Source organism: Diceros bicornis, chromosome 5, assembly GCF_020826845.1.
Source record: "Diceros bicornis minor isolate mBicDic1 chromosome 5, mDicBic1.mat.cur, whole genome shotgun sequence".
In the NCBI taxonomy this organism is placed as follows: domain Eukaryota; kingdom Metazoa; phylum Chordata; class Mammalia; order Perissodactyla; family Rhinocerotidae; genus Diceros; species Diceros bicornis.
In genome coordinates, this window is record NC_080744.1 from 1,713,544 (window position 1) to 1,736,762 (window position 23,219).

The 23,219-nt window shown below is 37.2% G+C and overlaps 1 protein-coding gene across 1 annotated transcript in view; it reads left to right on the forward strand.

The window, feature by feature from the left end:
- Nucleotides 1-22,710, forward strand: part of MAP4K5 (mitogen-activated protein kinase kinase kinase kinase 5) — a 115,988-nt gene extending 93,278 nt beyond the window's left edge. Inside the window, exons 21-31 of the mRNA XM_058540600.1 lie at nt 863-942; nt 1,245-1,305; nt 3,846-3,960; nt 4,304-4,362; nt 6,672-6,775; nt 7,747-7,924; nt 11,301-11,369; nt 13,294-13,386; nt 16,174-16,244; nt 18,980-19,035; nt 21,100-22,710. Of these exons, the coding sequence (XP_058396583.1) occupies nt 863-942; nt 1,245-1,305; nt 3,846-3,960; nt 4,304-4,362; nt 6,672-6,775; nt 7,747-7,924; nt 11,301-11,369; nt 13,294-13,386; nt 16,174-16,244; nt 18,980-19,035; nt 21,100-21,187 (974 nt within the window). The 3' untranslated portion in view covers nt 21,188-22,710. The remainder of the gene's footprint in view (nt 1-862; nt 943-1,244; nt 1,306-3,845; nt 3,961-4,303; nt 4,363-6,671; nt 6,776-7,746; nt 7,925-11,300; nt 11,370-13,293; nt 13,387-16,173; nt 16,245-18,979; nt 19,036-21,099) is intronic.
- The last annotated feature ends 509 nt before the right edge of the window (nt 22,711-23,219 follow it).

Genomic DNA, 23,219 nt, shown 5'->3' on the forward strand with positions numbered 1-23,219 from the left:
ATTATTTAATTTCCCAAACTAATTAATAAGTAATTTGTGTGGAGATTCACTGAGACTGTATAAATATCCTCTTGCTCATCAGTCTTTCACTGACTGGTTTTAGTTTATGCATTGACAATCCATTGACATCTAAATCCATTGATGTCTATTAACAGTTTGCCTTATTTCCCATTTATTTATGTATTTATATCAACTTGAACTTATGAATTCTTTTTTATTCAAGGAGATGTGATCTATTACTATTATTATTTATTTTAGCACTGAAATTGTCCCGGAACTTTTGAGCACTGGGAGCTGTTGTATTCTTTTGTTTCATATGTCCATATCGTTTTTTGAGCACTGCCTTACTTTCTAGCACAGCAAGATTGTAGGCTCGTCTTTCACTTTCCTTACCCCAGAATTGGAATCAGTCTTTTCTCCGAGAAGCCCTGATTCTTTTTAGTGGAAAATAGTATTTAGAAACCAAGATCCAGACACTAGATGTGCTCATTGTTTCTGGTGTGTCATGATTTATAATTTCTACTTCGTTTATAGTTTCCTTTCTCAAAGAGTACTTGAGATATCTGGCAAAAATTTATAGCTATAATGGAAAATCTTAACTTATGAAAATTATGTTGAAAGGAAGGATTGTAGAATAAGATAAAGCCAGAGTAAATTCATAACAGAGAATATATTTGCTTTTAAAAATAAAAGAATTGCGGAAAGAGGTAAAGAACGTGGCATGAATTTTAGAAAGTAATTTTTCTTTGGATGGGTAGGTGGCTGTCTAACTCTTAGTACTATTGAAACATAGAGCCATTATTTTGGTGAGTGGTTTCAGAAAATGCTAATAAATTCTGGTGATTTATCTCAATTATTTTAGATCAGTACATTATTTTTGGAACTGAAGATGGTATTTACACATTGAATCTCAATGAGCTGCATGAGGCAACGATGGAACAGGTAATTTAGGAGTTTTAACTCAAGGAATTAGTTTGGGTAAAGTGAATAAAAGAAATATCTTAATTTTAAAACAGTTTATGTGGGCCTCAGTTTTAATTTTTATGGTGTAATATTTAAAGGGGTGAAATTGTACTCTTTACGTGTTCGTGTTGCAAGTTTTTTTTTTCCATAAGGTTTTGGTAATTTACTGAAAGATAGAAAATAGTTATTTTTATACTATTTCTAACTGTTGGAATTTGAGGTTAAGGATAAGGGAATGAAAATTGGAGAGTTTTAAGTATCTTCTTTTTTTTTCTTTATAGTTATTTCCACGGAAATGTACTTGGCTCTATGTTATCAATAATACTTTAATGTCATTATCAGGTATGTATATGATGAAAATCATATGAAAAATAAACCATAGACAAGCAGAGAAATGTAATTTTAATATACATTATTTTTTAATGTTTGTTATTCTGGGTAATTAGAATCTAGTAGAGTAACTTTGAGATTCGCAGGTGTTTTCTGCCAACTTAGAATGGGAAGAAACTTTGAGAAGGGACCCTGTCTTCAGTTAAGATAGCACTTCCCAAACCTGCCCAGGATCTAAACACCTGAGGAATATCACAGTGATTGTCACCTGAGGCCTTCCCGCCAGTCAGACTCCTCCACTGTCACCGTCACCATTCCTGCCCTCCGTTGAGAATTAATAGTTGAAGGGAAAGAATCAGAGGTTCTAGCTGCTTCCTTTCTCTGTGATCTTGAGCCAGTCACCTTCTCTTAGCCTTAGTTTAATTAATGGTAAGATGAGGATGATGGTGACAATAACAGCCTCACAAAGTTGCTGTGAGGATTAAATGAGATGATATCCCAAGTGCTTAGTGTACTATGAAGACTTATACAGATGTTTCCTGGCAGAATTCATGTCGTTCTGGACCACATATTAACTATCTTGGACTGATACTTTAAAATCTTATAAACAAGTGGGTTCCAGAGCAACCTATACTAATTTTGTTTTTTGTGTTTTTCTTTTTTGGTTGTTGTTGGGGTGAGCGAGTGGGTGGTGTTTTAGGCATTGTTTTTTCAATTCTCACGTACCAAAACCTGTTTTTTTACATTTTAGATTTAAGCGGCTACCCAGAGTTTGCTGCTTGCTTTCATTCTGATAGTAGAGTACAAGATAGTTAATTATTTCTCTCTGTCCCTGATTAATCCTAATGCTATCAGCTATTAAAATAGCAACCCTGTTAAAATCCACCCCTTTCTCCACTTTGAATAATTAAATTATTTTAGAATTTCTTACATTTTTTTCAGTTCTTTTCTTTCATACTCTCTCATGCTTGGTATCTCAATAGATAATGTGAGGATTATATCCCGGCTCTTATTTACTGTACTGTCAGGCTTTTCAGTATTAACTATACCTTTCAGCTACTTATGCTTTAAAGCATCAGTGCTGATATAGAAGTTTGCTCACTGATAGATAGATCTTTATGAATTGTGGCCTAATGTAAGAAATGCCATTTTCATAATTTAAGTGTGTGTATGTGTGTGTGTATAACTCTTCCACTAACCAACACGTGATAGACGTTCTTCACAAATTTGTATATTTTAGCTGATGACAGTGTTTACAAAAAGCATATTATTTGATTGTACATAAATAGCTTCTGAAAAGCTGGAGTCCTTGAAAGAGTACTTAATCTCTTTGATTTTAATTATGCTTCCCCCCAATTTTTTTACTTTTGTTTAACAAAATAGTAATATAAAATATTACTATTATGAAAATAAACTTAAACCCAATTCTGTTTGTTTGTGTTAACGACTCTGAACTGTATGAAATCACTTTCTTCTGACTCACAGTTTTCATCCCTACTGATACCTGCCTTTGGAAATACACTTAAAAACCACACAGAGTACATCTTATATAATTATAAAATAACTGCAGGAAAGCAGGGAAAAGTTAGCCTATAATTAGTTCTTTCCATACTCTAGTTAAAATGACCCATAAAACTGAATGAAGACAGGTAGCAGAGCTCAGTAGGAGAAGATGTCATTCTGTTTAGGGGTCTGCGTGTGTGTGGATGTGCACGTGTACGTGTACGTGTAGCTAGCGAGGTAGCTGGCTGTGTATGTAGAGGGAGTGGAGAGAGGAAGGGGGGGGATAGTGTTAGGCAGAATGTTTGCATTCTGAGAAAATAGAATTTTGTTGAGGATAAGACTATATATATTTATGTTTTGTAATAGTAAAATAAGTGCTCTTTTGTGTTGTTCTAGTACCATACCACGTATGATAAGGAATCAGAAAGTGTTTACCATCTCTATCCCTGCTTAACACAGCTGTGGTTTCGATTATATGGAAACTGTAGCCCTATTATCCTTGTATTATGGCATATAATATTAGTTTGCTTTGCTTTTCTTAGTATTTCAGCCTGTTGTATTTAAGACTTCATTCACAATCAGTTTTAATCCAAGGTAATTTGATAAACTACTGATAAATAGATCTGTCCCAGAAAGATAATGTAATACAGTTTTATAGAATTTTCCATGTTATACTAAAATAATCACATGGGCATCATTGTAACTCAATCTATTATACAGTGATGTTTAACAATTTCTCTTTCTATGCTGGCTTCATTAAGGTTTGCATGTATTCTGCCCAGATCACCTGTTAGTCAGAATATACCTAATTTATGTATTAGGAAACACAATTATCTACTTTCTTAAAGCTCATTTTACCTATTATCTTTCAAAATAGTATTAACTGGGTTTTTTGTTTGTTTTTTTGTATGTGTTTTTCTATTTTGCTTGGCTCTTTGAACATTTCTGGACTTCTCATTTTAGAAGGTAATTACATTTTCTTTTACTTGAAAATTGTATTTCTCTGCTGTGAATGATTCTAATAAAAGTAACTTGTTTCTCTTTTATAGGAAAAACCTTTCAACTCTACTCTCATAATCTTATAGCTTTGTTTGAACAAGCCAAAAAACCAGGATTAGCTGCCCATATTCAAACTCATAGGTTTCCAGACCGCATACTACCAAGGTACAAAATGTTTTGATTCTGTTGAGAGTGTCTGTTTTTAAAACAGCTAGTATTCCTTGCCCACTAAAAAATATCCTTTGTCTTAAGGTAGTTTGCACTAAAGTGCATGTCATCTAGAATTAAAAGGACAGTGTTTCCTTAGTGTGACCGTCCATGAGGGTCACCTGTAGAAGTTTTATTACAGATTCCCAGGCCCTGCCTTAGTCCCATGAAATCAGATAGTTTGGGGTCAGAGTCCAAGACAGTTTTTTTTAAAGCTCCTTGACTGGTTCTGATGCACCTGATTCACAGATCACTGGGAACCACTGCAGTAGAGTACATTTATATTGTCCTATGTTTTCAGAAAGTTCGCTTTAACAACAAAGATTCCTGATACAAAAGGCTGCCACAAATGTTGCATAGGTGAGTAAATGCTGTTTCTCAAACGGGATGGTTAGAACTTTTAACAACTTTAAAATTATGTGAAGAGTCTTATAGTATCAATAGGCTTTATATTTGTTTTTAATAAGAAGTTAAGGGGCCATTAAAGCACAAGAATGTATATGGCATGATATGGCATAAAAATGCTTGGAGGTAATAGCCTAATGCTTTCTCAGAGCATAACGTTCCTAGAGTTTTCTAACATAGTCCCTGAGGCTATATCTCTGCTAATATACTACCTTTCATTTATTTAACAGTTACTTCTTAGTGCTTTGTGAACATTATTATTGCAGGAGTTTAGCCAACTATAAAGTTAGAGGGAACAGTCCACACAACACCACCCTCACTTCTGATACCAATTGCAAGTTTGGGGGTTCCCAAAATCCCTCTCATGTTCAACAGTTTGCTAGGAGGACTCACAGAACTCACTGAAAGTGGTTATGCTCATGGTTATGGTTTATTACAGGGAAAGGATATAGATTAAAATTAGCTAAGGGAAGAAGGGCATAGGACAGAGTCCAGGCAAAGTACCAAACATAGAGCTTCTGTTCTCTCCCCATGGAGTAATGGGCAGCGTTACTTTTCTGGCAGTGATGTGTGGCAGTACGCATCGAGCATTGCCAGCCAGGGAAGCTTACTCCAACCTCAGTGTCGAGTTTTTATTAGGGCTCCATCATGTAGGCATGATTGATTGCCCACATGGCTGATCTCAGTATCCAGTCCCTCTGGAGGTCAACTGATGTATGATCCAAAGCCCCCAACCTAAATCACATTGTTGGTCTTTCTGGCATGACTATCCCCCACCCTAAGACTATCCAGTGTTGCCAGCCCCTACTTCGAACCATATTGTTAGACTATCTAGTAACCCAAAGCCCCAGGCACACAAAGGCACTCCTATCAGGCATGACATTCCTGAGGCTTAGGATCACCTCCCAGAAGGGAGGACAAAGGCTGGACCTCTTTTTGGGTAGGGTTAAATTCTGGGCTATATAATTATCCTATGTCACTCAACCCTAAAACAACCCCATGATACTTGTTACGTCACTAATAAGTGACAGAACCTGGATCAGATCCAGTCCATGACTTCACGTCTTGGGCTCTTAACTTTCTGTTTATTCTCTTTGTTTAATCAGTGAGCTTACACATTGATCTTCGGGCTACGTAGTTCCACAGCATGCTCTCTAGTTATAAGCAAACTTTGTGAGCATTCTTCTAGGGAGAATCAGGTCTATATCTATTATCAGATGCCTAAGATCTGTGACTCAAGTAAGGTGTAGAAGCTCACAATCTAAGATAGAAACTCATAAACATGTTAGGATAGAGCTTATTGCAAATAACTACTCTTATAATAAAGATACATTATAGTTGATGGGAGTCAAATTGGGGAGAAGGAAAGACCAATGTGAGTTTTTGTAAATTTGAGTCAAGGAAGTCACATCTTTAGTAAGATGTAAAACAATTAGTTATTTTCATCTGTCTTAAGTGGACAGCTTTAAACTACTGTACCAAAAAGGAAATCATAGATTTCAGCTGCCTTCTAGACTATCTTGTGGAATTCATTCTTTCAGTCAGCTTACTTAGGAAGCAGCTCTTCAAGTTGCATTATTAATTTAGGTGTTTTAGAGCTTAAAACATTGTTCTTGGGGGCCAGCCCCGTGGCGCAGCAGTTAAGTACGTGCGCTTCGCTGTTGGTGGCCCGGGTTAGGATCCCGGGCACGCACTGATGCACTGCTTGGCAGGCCATGCTGTGGCGGCGTCCCATATAAAGTGGAGGAAGATGGGCACAGATGTTAGCCCAGGGCCAGTCTTCCTCAGCAAAAAGAGGAGGATTGGCATGGATGTTAGCTCAGGGCTGATCTTCCTCACACACATACAAAAAAAACATTGTTCTTGTAAAAAGTTTCTGTGTTTTCTTAAGAACCTAGTCTGTTAAAGATGTTTAGAAGTAGATGTATATAATTGAAGATTGAGATAGGAAAGTAAAAAGGATAGGATAAAAATCCAAAAGACGTGATCTTCCTTTACTTCTGCCCACTCTTACATCCTGGTGAACAGAAACAGTAATTGCCTTTACCAGCTCAATAATCCGTCCAAATAGTTTCCTTTTCCATCCATATTTTGCTGTCGATGGCAGGCCATATCGCATTATTTTCCTCATGTATCAGCACTGCCTGTATTAAGAAAGCTGAGTTCACTTTTAGGTGAGTATAGCTCAGGTGATGCTTTTACTAAACTATGTTTTCATGTAAAGGTTCTCAATGTTTTGAGGTGTCTGTTTTGTTTCTTTCCAGTCAAAAACCCTTACACAGGACATAAATACCTCTGTGGAGCTTTACAGTCTGGAATTGTTTTACTTCAGTGGTATGAGCCAATGCAGAAATTCATGTTGATAAAGGTATATATTACTTTGTTTACATTTTTCTTCTTTAGAAAACACTAGTGTATAACTGAAGCTAACATTTGTAAGTTCCCATTGCCACTCTCCAGGGTCAGTACGTTTGTAGTTATTTATAGGTGTTTATTTGGTTTAGGGAAGTTTTTGTTCTTGTTAAGATTTCCTCTTTAACTTATATTAATAAACTTCCAGAAGCATCACAGCCATAAAGATGAATATGGCCAATTCTCTAAAACATATTTTTATAGAAAACTCATCCTTGGGCCGGCCCCGTGGCTTAGCGGTTAAGTGCACGCTCCGCTACTGGTGGCCCTGGTTCGGATGCTGGGCGCGCACCGACGCACCGCTTCTCCGGCCATGCTGAGGCCGCATCCCACATACAGCAACTAGAAGGATCTGGAACTATGACATACAACTATCTACTGGGGCTTTGGGGAAAAAAAAAGGAGAAGGATTGGCAATAGATGTTAGCTCAGAGCCGGTCTTCCTCAGCAAAAAGAGGAGGATGAGCACGGATGTTAGCTTGGGGCTGATCTTCCTCACAAAAGAAAAAAAGAAAACTCATCCTTATCTTGATCATTTTAGAGGTAGTCTTTTTTTAATTTTTTTGTGAGGAAGATCAGCCCTGAGCTAACATCAATGCCAATCTTCCTCTTTTTTTTTTTTTTTTTTTGCTGAGGAAGACCAGCCCTGGGCTAACATCCGTGCCCATCTTCCTCCACTTTATATGGGATGCCGCCTCAGCATGGCCTGACAATCGGTGCGTCGGTGTGTGCCCAGGATCCAAACCAGTGAACCCTGGGCCGCCTCAGTGGAGCATGTGCACTTAACCGCTACGCCACTGGGCCAGCCCCATAGTCCTTTTTTAGCATTAGATCAGTCAAGAAAATGAAAGCCTTTCTGTTGACTTTATTCAACCATATGAATGGGGAGTTGTTTCTAAGTTATACTGCTGTTGTTTATTTTTGCAGCACTTCGATTTTCCTTTGCCAAGTCCTTTGAATGTTTTTGAAATGCTGGTGATACCAGAACAGGAGTACCCTATGGTCTGTGTAGCTATTAGCAAGGGCACTGAACCAAATCAGGTTGTTCAGTTTGAGACAATCAACTTGAACTCTGCATCTTCATGGTTTACAGAAATTGGTGCAGGTAAGTTTTTTTTTTACCTTATGTTAAAATATTGATGCTTTTGCTTATAAAAGAAGCAGAATCATTTCAGCCAGCGTGGGCTCATTCAAGTAAAGATTCAGAACGTAGTTTCCCACACAAGCCCAGGGGATCATGTACATGTACTTTATGATCTCTGTTTGCCTGAGGCAAATTGATACGAGTTATTTTACCAAGAAAAATTTTAATAATTCCTGACATTTAAAGGTCTTAGTTGTTATCAGTTAATCTTTAGACTTACTAAATAATTAAGTTTTCAGATTTTATCAGCTTCTTAAACAAAGAGATTTACTTTTTTTTCTTGGGTATTTTTCCCCCCACACTTCTTAGAATCATTGAGTTCAAGTGCTTTACAGACTTGATAGAAGCTTCTCCTGTGTGGCCTCCCAGCTTTGCCATTTAAAGATACAGGGAAATCTCTCTTGCACTTGCTGAGAATGGTTCCTCAGCCTAGGGTTTTATCAAATATGTCTCAGTGAAACCTCTGAAAAGGCTGGAAAGTTTATTCTCGAACTTTAAAATCAGAACAAATCAATCAAGAATTCATTTTTAAAATCTATATAACAGGGGCCGGCCCCGTGGCATAGCGGTTAAGTGCGCGAGCTCTGCTGCTGGTGGCCTGGGTTTGGATCCCGGGCGCACACCGAAGCACTGCTTGTCAGGCCATGCTGTGGCAGCATCCCACATAAAGTGGAGGAAGATGGGCACGGTTGTTAGCTCAGGGCCAGTGTTCCTCAGCAAAAAGAGGAGGATTGGCATGGATGTTACCTCAGGGCTGATCTTCCTCACAAAAAAAAAAAAATCTACATAATAAATGAAATGATGAGGGTCTTCGTTTTGCCAGTTTATTGTTTGCTAATGTATTATTTGATCATTTGTAACCCCAGGTTTATCAAGCCATTTTTACATATGAATCAAGCAAGTTCTAGTTATAGTGATTTCATTACTGACACTGTTAAATCATTCGTTATCACTTTGTCTGTGACAAGTATCGTAAGTTTGATTCTTCTTATTAAATATCTTTGGCTTTTGGTCCTTTATAGGCTAAATTACAAGAACTCTTTATACACTCCAGCTGTTGAAGTTCACATAAAACCACACTAATGTCACTTTCAGAATAAGAATCAGTACGAACTAGTGGTGTCCTGGGAAATGTTTAACAACAGGCTTGTGGGGTGCAGAGAAGCCTGGTTAGTAGCAGTTGCCTATTTCTGTGGTATAAACACTCCCAGCATGGCCAGTTTCAAACTAGCAATCCAATGTCATCCAGCTCACAAAATTCCTGAAAATTTAAGAAGCGAGTACGAGCCTGTTCCAGCATGCACTGGACTATGATCACTCTCTTTATGGATCTATTCGTAATTTCCAGTAGAATAAAATAGAAATGTACTCTGTACCCTCCCACCTCTACCTGCACCCCACCTTTCTTTTTTTGTGTGTGTGAGGAGATCAGCCCTGTGCTAACATCTGCCAGTCCTCCTCTTTTTTTGCTGAGGAAGACTGGCCCTGGGCTAACATCCGTGCCCATCTTCCTCCACTCTACGTGGGATGCCGCCACAGCATGGCTTGACAAGCAGTGCATTGGTGTGCGCCTGGGATCTGAACCGGCGAACCCCGGGCTGCCACAGCGGAGCTCGTGCACTTAACCGCTTGCACCACTGGGCCGGCCCCCACCTTTCTTTTTATTTATTGTTTAATGCTTTTGGTTGAGTTAGATGCATACCCTCTTGGTATAGCTAACAGAAAGGTGCAAATCACATTGTTTAATTATCATGAAATATAAGCAGCCCAAATAGAAACATGTTCCTGTTATGTAGTTACTGCTAAAAAGAAGGTTTATAAGTCAATTTATTTAGAAACCAAGATCATTTTTGGCCGACAGCCCCAACTTTTTCACTGGTTAGTATACAATAGTAATATAAAGCGAGTCATTTCATACAATTATCTAATGTGTGTATGTAGCCACTTTCTTCTGCATTTATATTAGGAGGTTACAGTGCTCAAGGCTAGCCATTCAGTGAGTCCTCTCGTGAATTTGGGGGGTGCTGGTGAGGCTTTTGTCATTGTTTGGTTTGTTTTTTAATTCCTGAGGCATACTCTTCTACCTGCTTTTGACATTTTCTAAGCTAAAATTAAGGCAGACCCAAAATTGCTTCCTGAGGAGAACCGGGACTCCACCTGAGGATAATCGTTCAAATCACCCTCAGGCAGAGGGTGTCCTGACTAGGCTTCTCCACCTTCACAAATGGTGGTTAACCCGCCTCCCAGCAGTGTTCACTGTTGAGGCCAGGCCTTGAACTGGCAGCAGTTTTAACAGTTAAAATGAACTGCTATTCCAAGATTCTTTTAGTCTTAGTCTCATTTATTATTACAGTGTCGTTATCTCCAAGGATGGTGCTTAGCAAGTCCCCAGCACTCAATAAATATTTATTAAATAAATGCATGAATGTAGATTTACTGAGAAAAACTGTTTTTTGGAGTGTTGCCTGAGGAACCAACAGTTTATCAATTTTGTAGATCTGGATTCTTCACTATGTATGGGCTTTGGAAGGTCCACAAACACCCCAAAATAATATATAAAATTTTGTGTTAATGTTCACATGTGCAGTTTTTAAGGGAGAGGATCCATAGGCTTCCCAAAGAGATGTAGTTAAGAATGACTGCTCTAAATAATCTAAAATATTTTATTAGATTCAGCTAGACCATTCAAGCAATCTGAGTGCCTAAAATGAATTTTTACCAAAAATGTTTTGCAAAAATGTCATCACATCTATTAGCAGATGTTAAAAGAAGCAGCCCTCTGAATATCAGCAAAGTAATGAAAGTTGCTTCCTGCAAAGATGAGGTTGACAATATTGTCCATTATGTTACTCAGTGTCCTACACACAAACCCCCAACACCAGGAAAATTTCTCTCTGATCAGTTTCGTGAATCCTTTTGCTTTTTCTGAACTACAGGGATGCTGTAATCACCTAACTGACCTTCCCATTGGCTCCTGTAGAATGCAGAGCAGAATCTAGTTGCTGTGTAGCATGCATCTTACTTCCTTACCCATATTCACCCTTTCTTCATTTTATTTTTGTAATTCACCTTTCCAGAACTAGCAGTGCTGTTATTTAAATGTAATATTAACTTTTCTCAGCTCAGTTAGCCATGCTTAGGACTTAACGTTTGTTCTCCTAAATTGACCTACATACATTTTTTGAAAAGATAACATACCATTACAAAATATAATTTCTGTGTTAAATTTCAAAGACTAGTTTTAAATCACAGAGAAAGTCAGAATTTGTGTTTCTTTTCTAAGCTCTAGTTTTTAAAGTATGTTGTGTAACTGTAACCTTGTTTTTTTCCCCCTAAGGCAGCCAACAGTTAGATTCCATTCACGTAACACAGTTGGAGAGAGATACCGTTTTAGTGTGTTTAGATAGTAAGTACTATTTTAAAGTTTATTCTGAGTATGCTACTTGATATAACAGATCTTTGCATGGAATTGATTCTATTGAACTATAATTCAAGATTTTCATTTTTCCGTCTTAAGTGGCCTTGTTTTATTGATGAATAACCTAAATTGGCTAGAGATATAGTGATCTGTTTGTCAATACTATCCTCTGTGACTTTTTGCTTTATTTTCTTTGACCTACTTGGAAACATTGTATTAGAACAGTTCACCATAACCTTGGGGTAAAATTCTGTATAAACCTGTTCTGAGAGTTTTTTTCATACCTCATTATAATTAATGAAAAAACAGAAGGCTATGCTAATGTGGTCACTTAGAGTCATATAACGTAAGCTTTTGGAATCATGTCAGAGTGAGATTCTGATGCACAGATAGATTTGACACCTTCATCTGCCAGTTGTGATTCTTCTGATGCAAGGAGAGATGTTATTGATAGAAGTGGGTTGTACTGTAAGCAGTAGAGAGGCAAAAAAAACTTGAACAACAGGTTTTATTTCAGTTTTGCAAACGAAGTACTCTTGTTCTTAAAACCCCCTTTATTTTTATGCAATGAATCCTACAAGGTGAAATTCACCCAGACTTGGAGTTATACTTAATTGGCAATGTTTGCTATGTTTCATCCATTCCAGTATTTTTTAAATTACTAGAGCTGCCCATAGGTGTTCAGGGTTATTTTTAAAATTGTTCCACTGCTGAATTTGCCTTATTTCTGTCCTAATTTCTGTTCTCTGAAGGGTTCGCTAGTGGATTTACCTTATAGGATCTTAAAGATCATCTAATATTATACATAAGTAAACCAAAACCCAGTGTTTCATTTGCCCATCACCCTTCTTGAAGGATTTTTGATTCTTTGAATACTGACAGGATTAAACTGTTATTTGGTTACCCTTAAGTGAATTCGATCAATTCTTTTTTACCCAAATAAGTAGAAAGTTCTGTACTGATTAACCAAATAATCAGATAATCAGAATTTAATTTTAATGATGTTGAACCTTTAACGTTAAATCCCTAAATACCTTCTGAGTCATCCAAGGAAAATAAATTGTGCTTAGTTTTCGTTTTGTTGGTTTATGTATTTTATCAAAATATTTTAAAACCTTTGATTAACTAGGCCCTCCATTTCCCAGTTATTCAAGGTAAATGGAAAGTTGACTTTATTGCATTTTTTTTTTTAAGGGAGCAGTGTAAGACTTCAAAAATGAGTTGTCAACTATACGGTTGACAGCAAGCAGTTTTTAGTAAATTGGTTTTAGTAAGCAGCAGTGGAGATAAGCTGTAATCACAAATCAGGTGGACAAGTGAGAAAGCAGGGCAGAGAGAAGGAATCTTCCAGGTCAGAGCTTAGAGGGTTAAATTAAAAAACAAATCCATGGAAGGTAAGCAGAATTACTTATGTAGACTCACCACCCCAGAGTTTACTTAGAAAGAAGTTGTGACCCTGGAGAGCACTGTTTGCTGCCCCGTGGACCTACATCTGTAGTCGAGTATTCATATACTGAGGTCATGAGGGACTGCAAATATTACTTACCATGTGCTGTGTAATCGGTAAGGTAAAAATCAACTCTTACTGCTCAGTGTTTGGGCACCAGGGCAGCCACTTTTAAAAAAACACTGTACTTCTTAAAATATGAAAATGTAAATGTTCAATATATACTCTATAAAAAAGAAAAAAATAGCAGTGGAATTGCCATTTACCAAAGGAGGCACTCTTATAGTATATCTTATAAAACATGTTAATGACAGTTTCTCACGGGCATGCTTGAATGAAGATAAATAGTTGAACTTTATTAAAAATATTGTTCTATATTCAGGTAAAATAAAATTCACATATCAATTTACATTTATTTTAGCAAATTTGCATTTTCAGTCTTGACTTGTTTTTTCTTTTTTTAAGAATTTGTAAAAATTGTAAATCTACAAGGAAAACTAAAATCAAGTAAGAAACTGGCCTCTGAGCTAAGTTTTGATTTTCGCATTGAATCTGTAGGTAAGTCTCCTTTTTTAATAATGCGTTTAGAATACTTGGTTTTTTGTTCATTCTGTACTTAAGGTTGTCGAGACCAGCACTGCCTCATAGAAGTTTCTTTGATACAGAATGTTCTCTATGTTCTTAAATACAGTAATCATTAACCACACCTGTTAAGTACTTGAAATATGAGTAGTGCTACATTTTAATTATTTTAATTAATTTAAATTTTAATGTAAATAGGCACATGGGGCTAGTTGCTATCATATTGGACAGTGCAGGTCTAGACCATAATAAATCTTTTATTGTAGTTTCCTGAATATTTGAAACTTGAAATAATTTTTAAAATTTCTGTTCATTATTCCCTTTGCTGCATCAAGTGAATTATACTTCTCCCAATTCTTTCCAAATCGTGAAGGTATTTGTGTGACGTGATCAGTGGTGTTAGATATGCTATAATTCTGTCCTATAAGATTCTGGTTGGGGGCCAGCCTGGTGGCGCAAGCGGTTAAGTGCGCGCGCTCTGCTGCGGCGGCCCGGGGTTCGCCAGTTCGGATCCTGGGCGCGCGCCGACGCACAGCTTGTCAAGCCATGCTGTGGCGGCGTCCCATATAAAGTGGAGGAAGATGGGCATGGGTGTTAGCCCACGGCCAGTCTTCCTCAGCAAAAAGAGGAGGATTTGGCGATGTTAGCTCAGGGCCGATCTTCCTCACAAAAAACAAAACAAAACAAAAAAAGATTCTGGTTGGTGTGTGTTGATGGTTATTGCTTTTAGGTCTATTTTATATATAAATAACTAGTTTCCCACTGGACTTGGAAACTAATATGCCATTTTAATGTGCTTCCTTGTCAATGAGTGTTTTACTCTGTGATACTCATTGGTTTTATAAAAATTATTATATTTTATTATTGTTTGCATCCTCGTTCATTACATGTCAGTAAGTATTTTCCCTAGGGGTGATAGAACTTATGAAAAAAATACCATGGCTGGAAACATTCTGAATGATTTATGATGTGATTCTTCCATAAGTCAAAAGTAGTTAAAACAAGTTGGCAATTTTTTATTTGGGCCATAAAAAATATGTGTATTTTATAATGAAATGTATATACTTTTAAAAACATGTTTTGTATTATTTAGAAAGTTTTTTATTTTTTAATATTTTAATGGTTTCTCAACTGAAGTTTTGCCCTATTGCAAAGTATCTTCATCCCTCTGTGTAAACATCTTACATAAAAATAATTTGCTTATGATTGGAAAATTTAATTTATTGAAGCAGAAAACCTAAACTTTCTGGAACTAGTTTCTTTTTTTACTCCTTTATATGCTGGATATTACATGCCAGTTTCTAAGATTTAATATTTTCAGTAGAGATTCTGACATATAGACCTTTAGTTCCTCTTTCATTTTAATTGAAACACACTGATACCTCAACTTTTTCATATGTCCCAGACTTTTTAGGGAATTTTAATTGTTACGTAAAAGTTTGTTCCTCCTAGGCTACCATCTCTCCTTGCCGGTGAACCTTGGAATAATTACAAGGATCTTCTAGGGTAAAAAGAGTCCCTTTAAATCACCTTTTAAAAATAAAACCAATAGCTGAGTTTTTATTTGTCACAGTTAGTGAAACTTGTGTGATTTGTTATTGTAAAATACTTGTATTTTTATTGAGCTAAATTATGGTTCCAGAACATTCTTACATTAACTTTTTACAGAGTCAGTATTCTAGTGAGAAATGTAGTAAGTTTCTCCCATCGTCTTTACTGGTGTAGGGCATATGGCTACTCTCCAACAATCACATGGTTCTCTCCCTCCTTCTTTCTCCTACCCACACTGCGCTTTAATGGCCCCAGACCCCTGCCAGGAAAGGCCCACAGGCCTCACTCCTCCCCCATCTAGGGGGCTTGCCCACTCTGCTTCTGAACTGTTAAGTGGCCCCACATGGGTGCCTCAGAGGGCCCCGGCCTGTGCTTGGCACCAAGCAGGACACAGAGATGGACAAGGCACAGCAAGAACAGGTTTCCTTCCTGGACCTTCAGGCCACCTGGGAGCATGGGAGATGAGAGGAGGGCAGGAGAGGCTATGTCATGCCATGTGGTGACCACACTTTGGGGTCATGGTCACTCCTGAATCCAAAAACATTGGAAGGCAGCAAGCATGGCTCAAATCTGTGACTCCTCGTGTGGGCAGCGGATCCTGCGAAGCCAGGGCAAAGGCCCAGAGGGCTCTGGAGGCCTGAGGAGGCTGGGCTTGGGCCACAGCAGTGCATGCTGTAACTGACAGCCCCTCCGAGTAAGCGTTGGCTCCCAGGTGATAAATGTTCAATGTGGGGTTAAAGTTTGGATTGTGAGACAGGTTTATTTTTAAAAATTAATTTTGTAATAGGGAAAATGTGAACATAAAGAAAAGATGCGTCCTTAATAGCTACTTCTAAATATATGACAATATTTAAATGACCATTTATTATCCAAAAAACCAATTATATATGTTTTTATTATTTTATTCATCTAAGACAAAAGATAGTGTATGATAGAGAAATTACTATACTGATCTCCAGCTTGTCAGAAGTTAGCCCTGTTTGAATGAATGCCTGTTGTATATATCTTTGAAAACTTATGACTCTGCCTCAATAAATGATGTGAGCTTGGGCATGCCTCAGCCACAGAAATGTTGGGAACTAGTGATCTGGACAGTGAGATTTTGCACAAGCACTTAAATAGCCTTACATTTTCATTTATTAACAAGAGTTGAGGAGAACGTATGAGTTACTCTGCTTCATCTGAGCTTCGGTTCTCCCTCATCTTTTTTAGTATGCCTTCAAGACAGCGTGCTGGCTTTCTGGAAACATGGAATGCAGGGTAAAAGCTTCAAATCAGATGAGGTAAGGTTTCTCAGATTACCTCTAGTGATTCCCACTAAAGATCTTAAATGTTAAAACGTTCATTTTATGCATTTTCTCTCTTAACCTACATTCCTGTTTAGTGCCTTTAATGCTATGAACTGATAGAGCAAAATGGCTAATATTTTCCCTTCAAATAATGTTCAGTTTTGTATTTATTTTATAATTCTCGGTGGCCACCAGGAATTGTCAAACATGAGTTTACACAATTTCAGTCCTCTGATCTGTAATTTGTAAATGTGGTTGCTAAGCTTGCTAAACTTTTCTAAATTTAATAAGACTTTTCCATAATCTATAAATGTGTAGCTTTTTTTAATATTATATTTAAAATTCTAAATTAATATATATTGGATCACAGGACTAAGGAATATCTAAGAAAATCAACTCATTTAGTAAATATTTATTGAGTACAGACTGCATACAAGATGCTATTATTACAGCACTGTAAGACACAATGAAGTAGGATTATAAATAATATCAACCCTGTAATATCTGTGTCCTGGCACCTCACAAATATGAGCTTATTTAAGGCTAATAATCCAGTAGGGTTAGGGACTATTCATATTCTCATTTTTACAGGCTCAGAGTGGTTAAGTAACTTGCCCAGAGTTACATAGCTATCAGTGCGCCAGAGGCTGGATTTGAAGGGTCTCCAAAAATCACTTCTAGCTGAGATAATCAGGATACATTTCATGCAGGAGATGGGACTTGAAAGATGAATCCTGATACAGTCACGCGTTGCTTAACAACAGGCATACGTTCTAAGAAATGCATCATTAGGCGATTTCATCGTTGTGTGAACATCGTAGCGTGTACTTACACAAACCTAGATGATACAGCCTACTACACACCTACGTTATATGGTACTAATTTTATGGGACCATCATCGTATATGCAGTCCATCATTGACCCAAACATCGCTATGTGCACATGGCTATAGTTAAGACAGTACTAACAGCCATTTCCCATTTGTGTGAGTACCTGAGTAATTTTTGTACACCAGCGCCTCACAAATTTGTGGATTTCTTTTAAAGCTTAAAATCTTCTATTTGAATTGCCTTTGGTTTTATCCACACTCTTATTTGTATGTAACTGTTTCCACCTCTTATATGAATGCAGAATTAGAATGCTTCCAAGAGAAAATGACATAAATCAGCTGTCTTTGAATATGTCAGTTTTCTAGTTACTGACCCATGTCACTAAATGTCACCAGGTCCCTGCACTTTATAAAGCCTACAGTCCTACTTACTGCCATAAGATTAATTGTCCTTAGATGCTGTTTTCCTTGTGTCACTCCTGTGGTTAGAAATCTATAGATGATACCCGTTGTTCAGTCTCAAGTGCAAATTCTGTTTCCTATTTTTAACTCATCTTGCTTACCTCTTTCTTTCCGCTTATGTTCTCATCCTTCAATTTGGGCCAAGCTCTAATGTCGTAAGTAATATTCAGCCACTCCAGTCCACAATGATTGGAACATTTCTGAACTTAATACTCTGAAAATTAGCTCCACCTGGTACAGCACCTAAAATATTTTCTGATTCAAGTTTATTAATTCCGTCTTCCCAGCTAGACTGCAAATTCACTGATAACAGGATATTTTTACACTTATTTTATATCCGCACTTTCATAGTTTGGGTTCCTTCAAAAGCTGACCTTAAGACAAGGACTCAGGTGCAGGTAGTTTATTTGGGAGTAGATCCCAGAAGACAGGTGATGGAGTGAGGAATATAAGATGGAGAGGGGTAAAAAGCCAATAAAGAGCACATTAATAAACTGTTCCCACTATGGGCAACCAAGACTTAATCCCATAGGGACCGGTAAGGACCGATGTAGAACACACCTCAGCATTGACTCCTTTGAAGGTGGGGAGGCTGGTGCATTTATACACGAACTGCTCTGCCTGTTGGGTAAGGGTTGCCCCCAGGGGTATACACTCCCCACACTTTGGAATAGTACCTGCGCATGGCTGAGTACCTCCTTCTACAGCTTTGGAGAAAACAGAGCAGAGGAACACCAGAGATGCACTGATGTAAGACACTGGCATGGGGGCATCCCCCACAACTCAGCCGACACCAGGTGGGCCATGGGGTGCCCCCTCGAGCATCTGCACTGGGATATAAAGGAAAGAGCAGGGGCCCTGCAGTCAGCAAACCCAGATTCACATCTTAGGGTCTACCAGTTGTGTGACCTTCAGCAAGTTACTTAACCTCTGAGCCTTAGTTTTTTCTGCAATAATATGGAAATTATAATAATATCACAGAGAGTTCTTCTAAGGAAAGTACCTGACCCATACCAGATGTTCCATAAATGTTGGTTTATTTCTGCTAATAGGCAGTCAAAAAAAACTTAGTAAAATTTCATTTGAGGAATTGAGTCTATCAAAAATTATTGTTTAATAATTGCTCTATGGGCCGGCCCCGTGGCTTGGCGGTTAGGTGCGTGCACTCCGCTGCTGGTGGCCCGGGTTCGGATCCCGGGCGCGCACTGACACACCACTTCTCCAGCCATGCTGAGGCCGCGTCCCACATACAGCAACTAGAAGGATGTGCAACTATGACATACAACTATCTACTGGGGCTTTGGGGGGAAAAAATAAATAAATAAAATCTTTAAAAATAAATAAATAAATAAATAATTGCTCTATCAAAATGATTTTTAAATTATTATTTAAATAATATGGGGACTAAGGTATTACTGATAGGTATTTTCTCTCATAGGTTACCCAGGAGATTTCAGATGAAACAAGAGTTTTCCGCTTACTAGGATCAGACAGGTAATAGTTTGGTTGTTTTACTTTAATTACCAAAGGAGTTCAGTGGTTGTGTTCTTAATTATACTATCAGCCTGTGACTGTGTTTCAAACAAAACTCAGAGGGCTCAGCAACTTAGAGAAATTTCCCCGTATCTTTATTGAGAGGGAGAATGATATTTTAATTAGTCGATGAAGCAGTCTTTTGTCAGTATGAAGACTGTGGTTCTCGAGATGGTTACACTCAGCCAAGACAAAAAATGTTAATACAGATAGGTGCTGATGTCCCTAGTACCATGACATACTTCAGGCTTCTTTGTTTTCATCATTTCTTCCTGGCGTGTTACCTTCTATTAACCATTACTATATAAATCCGACAGAATATGCACCTCTTGACATGTGCTTTGTCTCAGAAGATATTCTACTCACTTTCTGAGGTCAATCTAAATTAGAAAGAATTATGTGGTCTCTCTGATTAAAATGAAAGACAAGTTCCAAAACTGTGCCATCTTATGAAAAAAATTCAGTAGCTTTTGTTCTCCAAAGTCTATAAAGTCTACCTCTACAACTAATAAAATACACATTACTTCCTAAACTTACAAAAGTTGTTACTGCAGCAGAATTGGCTATAGTAGTATGCATTCATCCTGGGCAAGAATTGAGAACCTCTAATCACAGAATCATTGCTTAAATATTTAGACACTTAAGGAAAGGAGGGAAATGGAGTTATGACTCCATAAAAATTTTAAAGAGACTTTTGTAAGGAGATAAAGGATTTTTTTTTAATGGTGACTACCTTAGTGAGTAGAAAAGGGAGACCCACAGAGCATGCAACTTAGCAATTAGTCTTGCAAGAAAGAGAGAGAAAGAATTGGGGACCAGCCGGTAAGTGATTCCAGAATGGGAGGCTCTTTGCTTCCGCAGGAAGGGCTGACAGAAGAACTGTGGATCGTCCGATGATCCTGCTGCAAAGAGCCTTTGAATGAGACTTGGTGTGGGAGAATTCTGCTTACTAGAGGGGGGTACCCGAAGCCCCTTCTCCTGACTTCTCTCCTTCCACCCCTCCCCCCAGAATTTCCTCCTGCAACTAGTCCCTTCTTTGTCTGTATTGTTTCTCCGTTCTCTGTCACTGTTTGCCCTAAAAAAAACTGCTCTTTTTAGCTTATTGCTTCGTTCTGGTTATCTTCTTACTTGGGCACCTCCTTGATTTTAAGATCTATATCTTACCCAAAGTTTTTGTTTTGTCTTAATTTTTAAGGTAGTTTAAAAAATTGTTGTTTAAAGATAGATATTTGTGTCTAGGGAAAAAAACCTAAGTATGTCAAAATATTAATAATGGTTAACTCTGGACAGTTGGATTATAGGTAATTTTATTTTCCCTATAATGCATAATATAAAGTATACATTACTATTTTATTGTTTTCATTACAAAAGTAATATGTTAGTTGTATAAACTTCATACACTAGAAAAATATAAAGTATTTATGCAGTTTCCCCTTCTGGACCTTTTTCTCTGCATGGGTATATTATTTTAAATTTTTTTCTAAACCTGTCTTCCCCACAGTATAAATCCTATGATATGGCACTTTTTTGATTTTTCTTCTTATTGGTCCTTTGATTGAACTCTTTCCCTGCTCTTGTTCCAAAGACAAGAGAGGCCCCATTTCATACTTTTTTTAACTATTTATTTTCAAATACCTTGAAGAACTGAAGAACAGTTTGGATGGGTGTCTTTCAGAATCTTGTTCTATTCCCTCAGCCTTCTTCCACCTCTTCCTTTAGTGTGTATCCTAAAGCTTTATTATACCTTTTCTTGGCTTATATGAGGAAGCAAATTTGTTTTTAGTTGGAATAAGATAATGAGACTATCCAGAAATGTTTTCAACATTTTGTATTCATAAATTCATCAATTTATTCAGTTTTGTTTTTAAGCTATAAAACATAAAGCTGAATTTGTGCATCAGTGATCTTATGTAGTCTTAAGAGAATGTGAACAATGATATTCTTTCCTGGTAAGATGTTAGTATTTGAAGGATGCAGTCTCTGTTTTTACTCTTAAACAAGCCTTCTGTTTTGATTTAATTGCAGGGTTGTCGTTTTGGAAAGTAGGCCAACAGAAAATCCTACTGCACACAGCAATCTTTACATCTTGGCTGGACATGAAAATAGTTACTAAGCAACAGAAACTGATCTCAGATGACAGGAAAATGAACATATTCCATTGAAAGCAAAAATATCTTAAGGAAATTCAGTACAAACTACACTATGATTTGCTTTAACTGTTATGGGTTATATGTCAGATGATCTGTACTTTAAGGGAGAATTCAATATTTTCTGTAGCTGGAAACAGCTATTCTATCTCTTGCCACTGTGTGGTGGTTATATCAAGTTTGCTTAATAAAAGCTATCAGACAAATAGTCCTCTAGTTCCAGGAAACACAGTCTTTTTAAAAAAAAAATAATGTTTGTAACAAGGGTGCCATGATATTTTTAGATAACTCATGTGATTATCTTCAGAGAGATAAATTTAGTGACAGTTTTTTCATTTTTTTACCATGTTTTATTCCTTCTTAATGAACATAATTTGATAAAGAAATTATAAGCCTTTCACTTTTACATTGGCCATTCTGTATGTTTTTGTAAAATAGAATATTTAATCCTTATTTATTAATCTCTTGCTGGAGTGGTGTAATGTATCTAACTTTTAGCAAAGGAGGGTTACAGAGCAGCTTAAATTTTTTTATATTGTATAAAAATTTTGTTTACCTTTTAAGAGTAGTACTTTGGAGGTTCAATGCATACATGCAATTGTGTTTAACACAAGTATTTTGTAATTCAGTATCATCCAGAATTGCCTTAAAAGGGAGTTTTGTGTTTTCAACTACAAATAGTTGTAGAGAGTCATACAGAAGATACTGAAATATAGTTAGAAGGGGTGTCTGTGTCTAGATGTGGCCACCGTGTGTATGTATTCTTGACAAGCAGTATAATACACCTGTGATTTTGTTTTACATTGGGGATAATGCATAAGAACTTACTCTTCATATATATTATCATCCCTAATGTAGGGGAAAGTATTTAACTGCCCGTGACGTGTATTTTACTTATACTCTACCAGAGGGAACTGTAAAGCAACTGTGTGCGTCGTGTTGGGTTTTTCACATATGTAGGTCTTCATTCTGTGTATGTTTAAAAAAAAAAATCTTTAAATGAAATTGAATTCCTTATAGGATAGTTTAAATAAGTATTATAAAAACCAGTATTCCAAAAATAAGAAAGGTTAGGGCCATTCTTGAGTTTGCTTTTCTTTTGCTTTTGTTAGTATTCAAATTAATGTGTTACCCTGTACCTGTTGTCTTAATGCATTAAGAGAACAGTTAGCATTGAGATGATGAACCGGGATCAGCAGTAGCAGACTACAGATTTATTTTGAGCAGTTACTTGCGAGGAAAACAGTATACCTATCTCATTCAGTCTTGCAGTTCTGTACAATAGGTATTATCATCTCCATTTTTCAGATGAGGAAATAAGGGTTTAACCAAGGTTAAGAGACTTACCCAATTCACACAGCAAGTTAGCGGTTGAGCCAGACCATGAGTCTTGTGACTCTGTTCTTTTCACTATGCAATATACAAACAATAAAATTTTATGCAAATGAAAATGTAAAGTATTGTCCTTTAAAATGCACATATGATATGATTTCAATAAGTGTGTGGCTATTTATTTTGGGTATGTTAAATGGGGCCTCTGGACTGAAGGACACTGGATACCATAGATGACAGGGAAGCATACTCAAAACAGGAAATGCTTATAATACTGGATACAAAGACCAATATCCTCCTTCTCTGTGCCGTCTGGCCAGTGCAAGTGGAAAGACCTAAAGAGATCTTGACATCAGAGTTGTCCTGGCTAAACTGCTCAGCTGGATACCCATACAGTGAAAACCATAGTTGACATGCCCACCACCCCACGCATGCAGAGCGTGTGGTTAGTCTTCCAGTCCTATACTATTAAAAATGATTAAACACCCAAGAGTTCTAAAACATTTGAGGAGAGCCTCTAACATGAAAGAGAGACAGCACTTGGGGAGAAAGCACTTAGAGGAAGCAGACTGTGCAGGGTGAAGCAAGTGTCAAAAGTAAAATGTCTTGAGAAAGATGTTGCAACTATGAATCAAGTAGGATAATAAAAAATGCTGTCAAAAAACA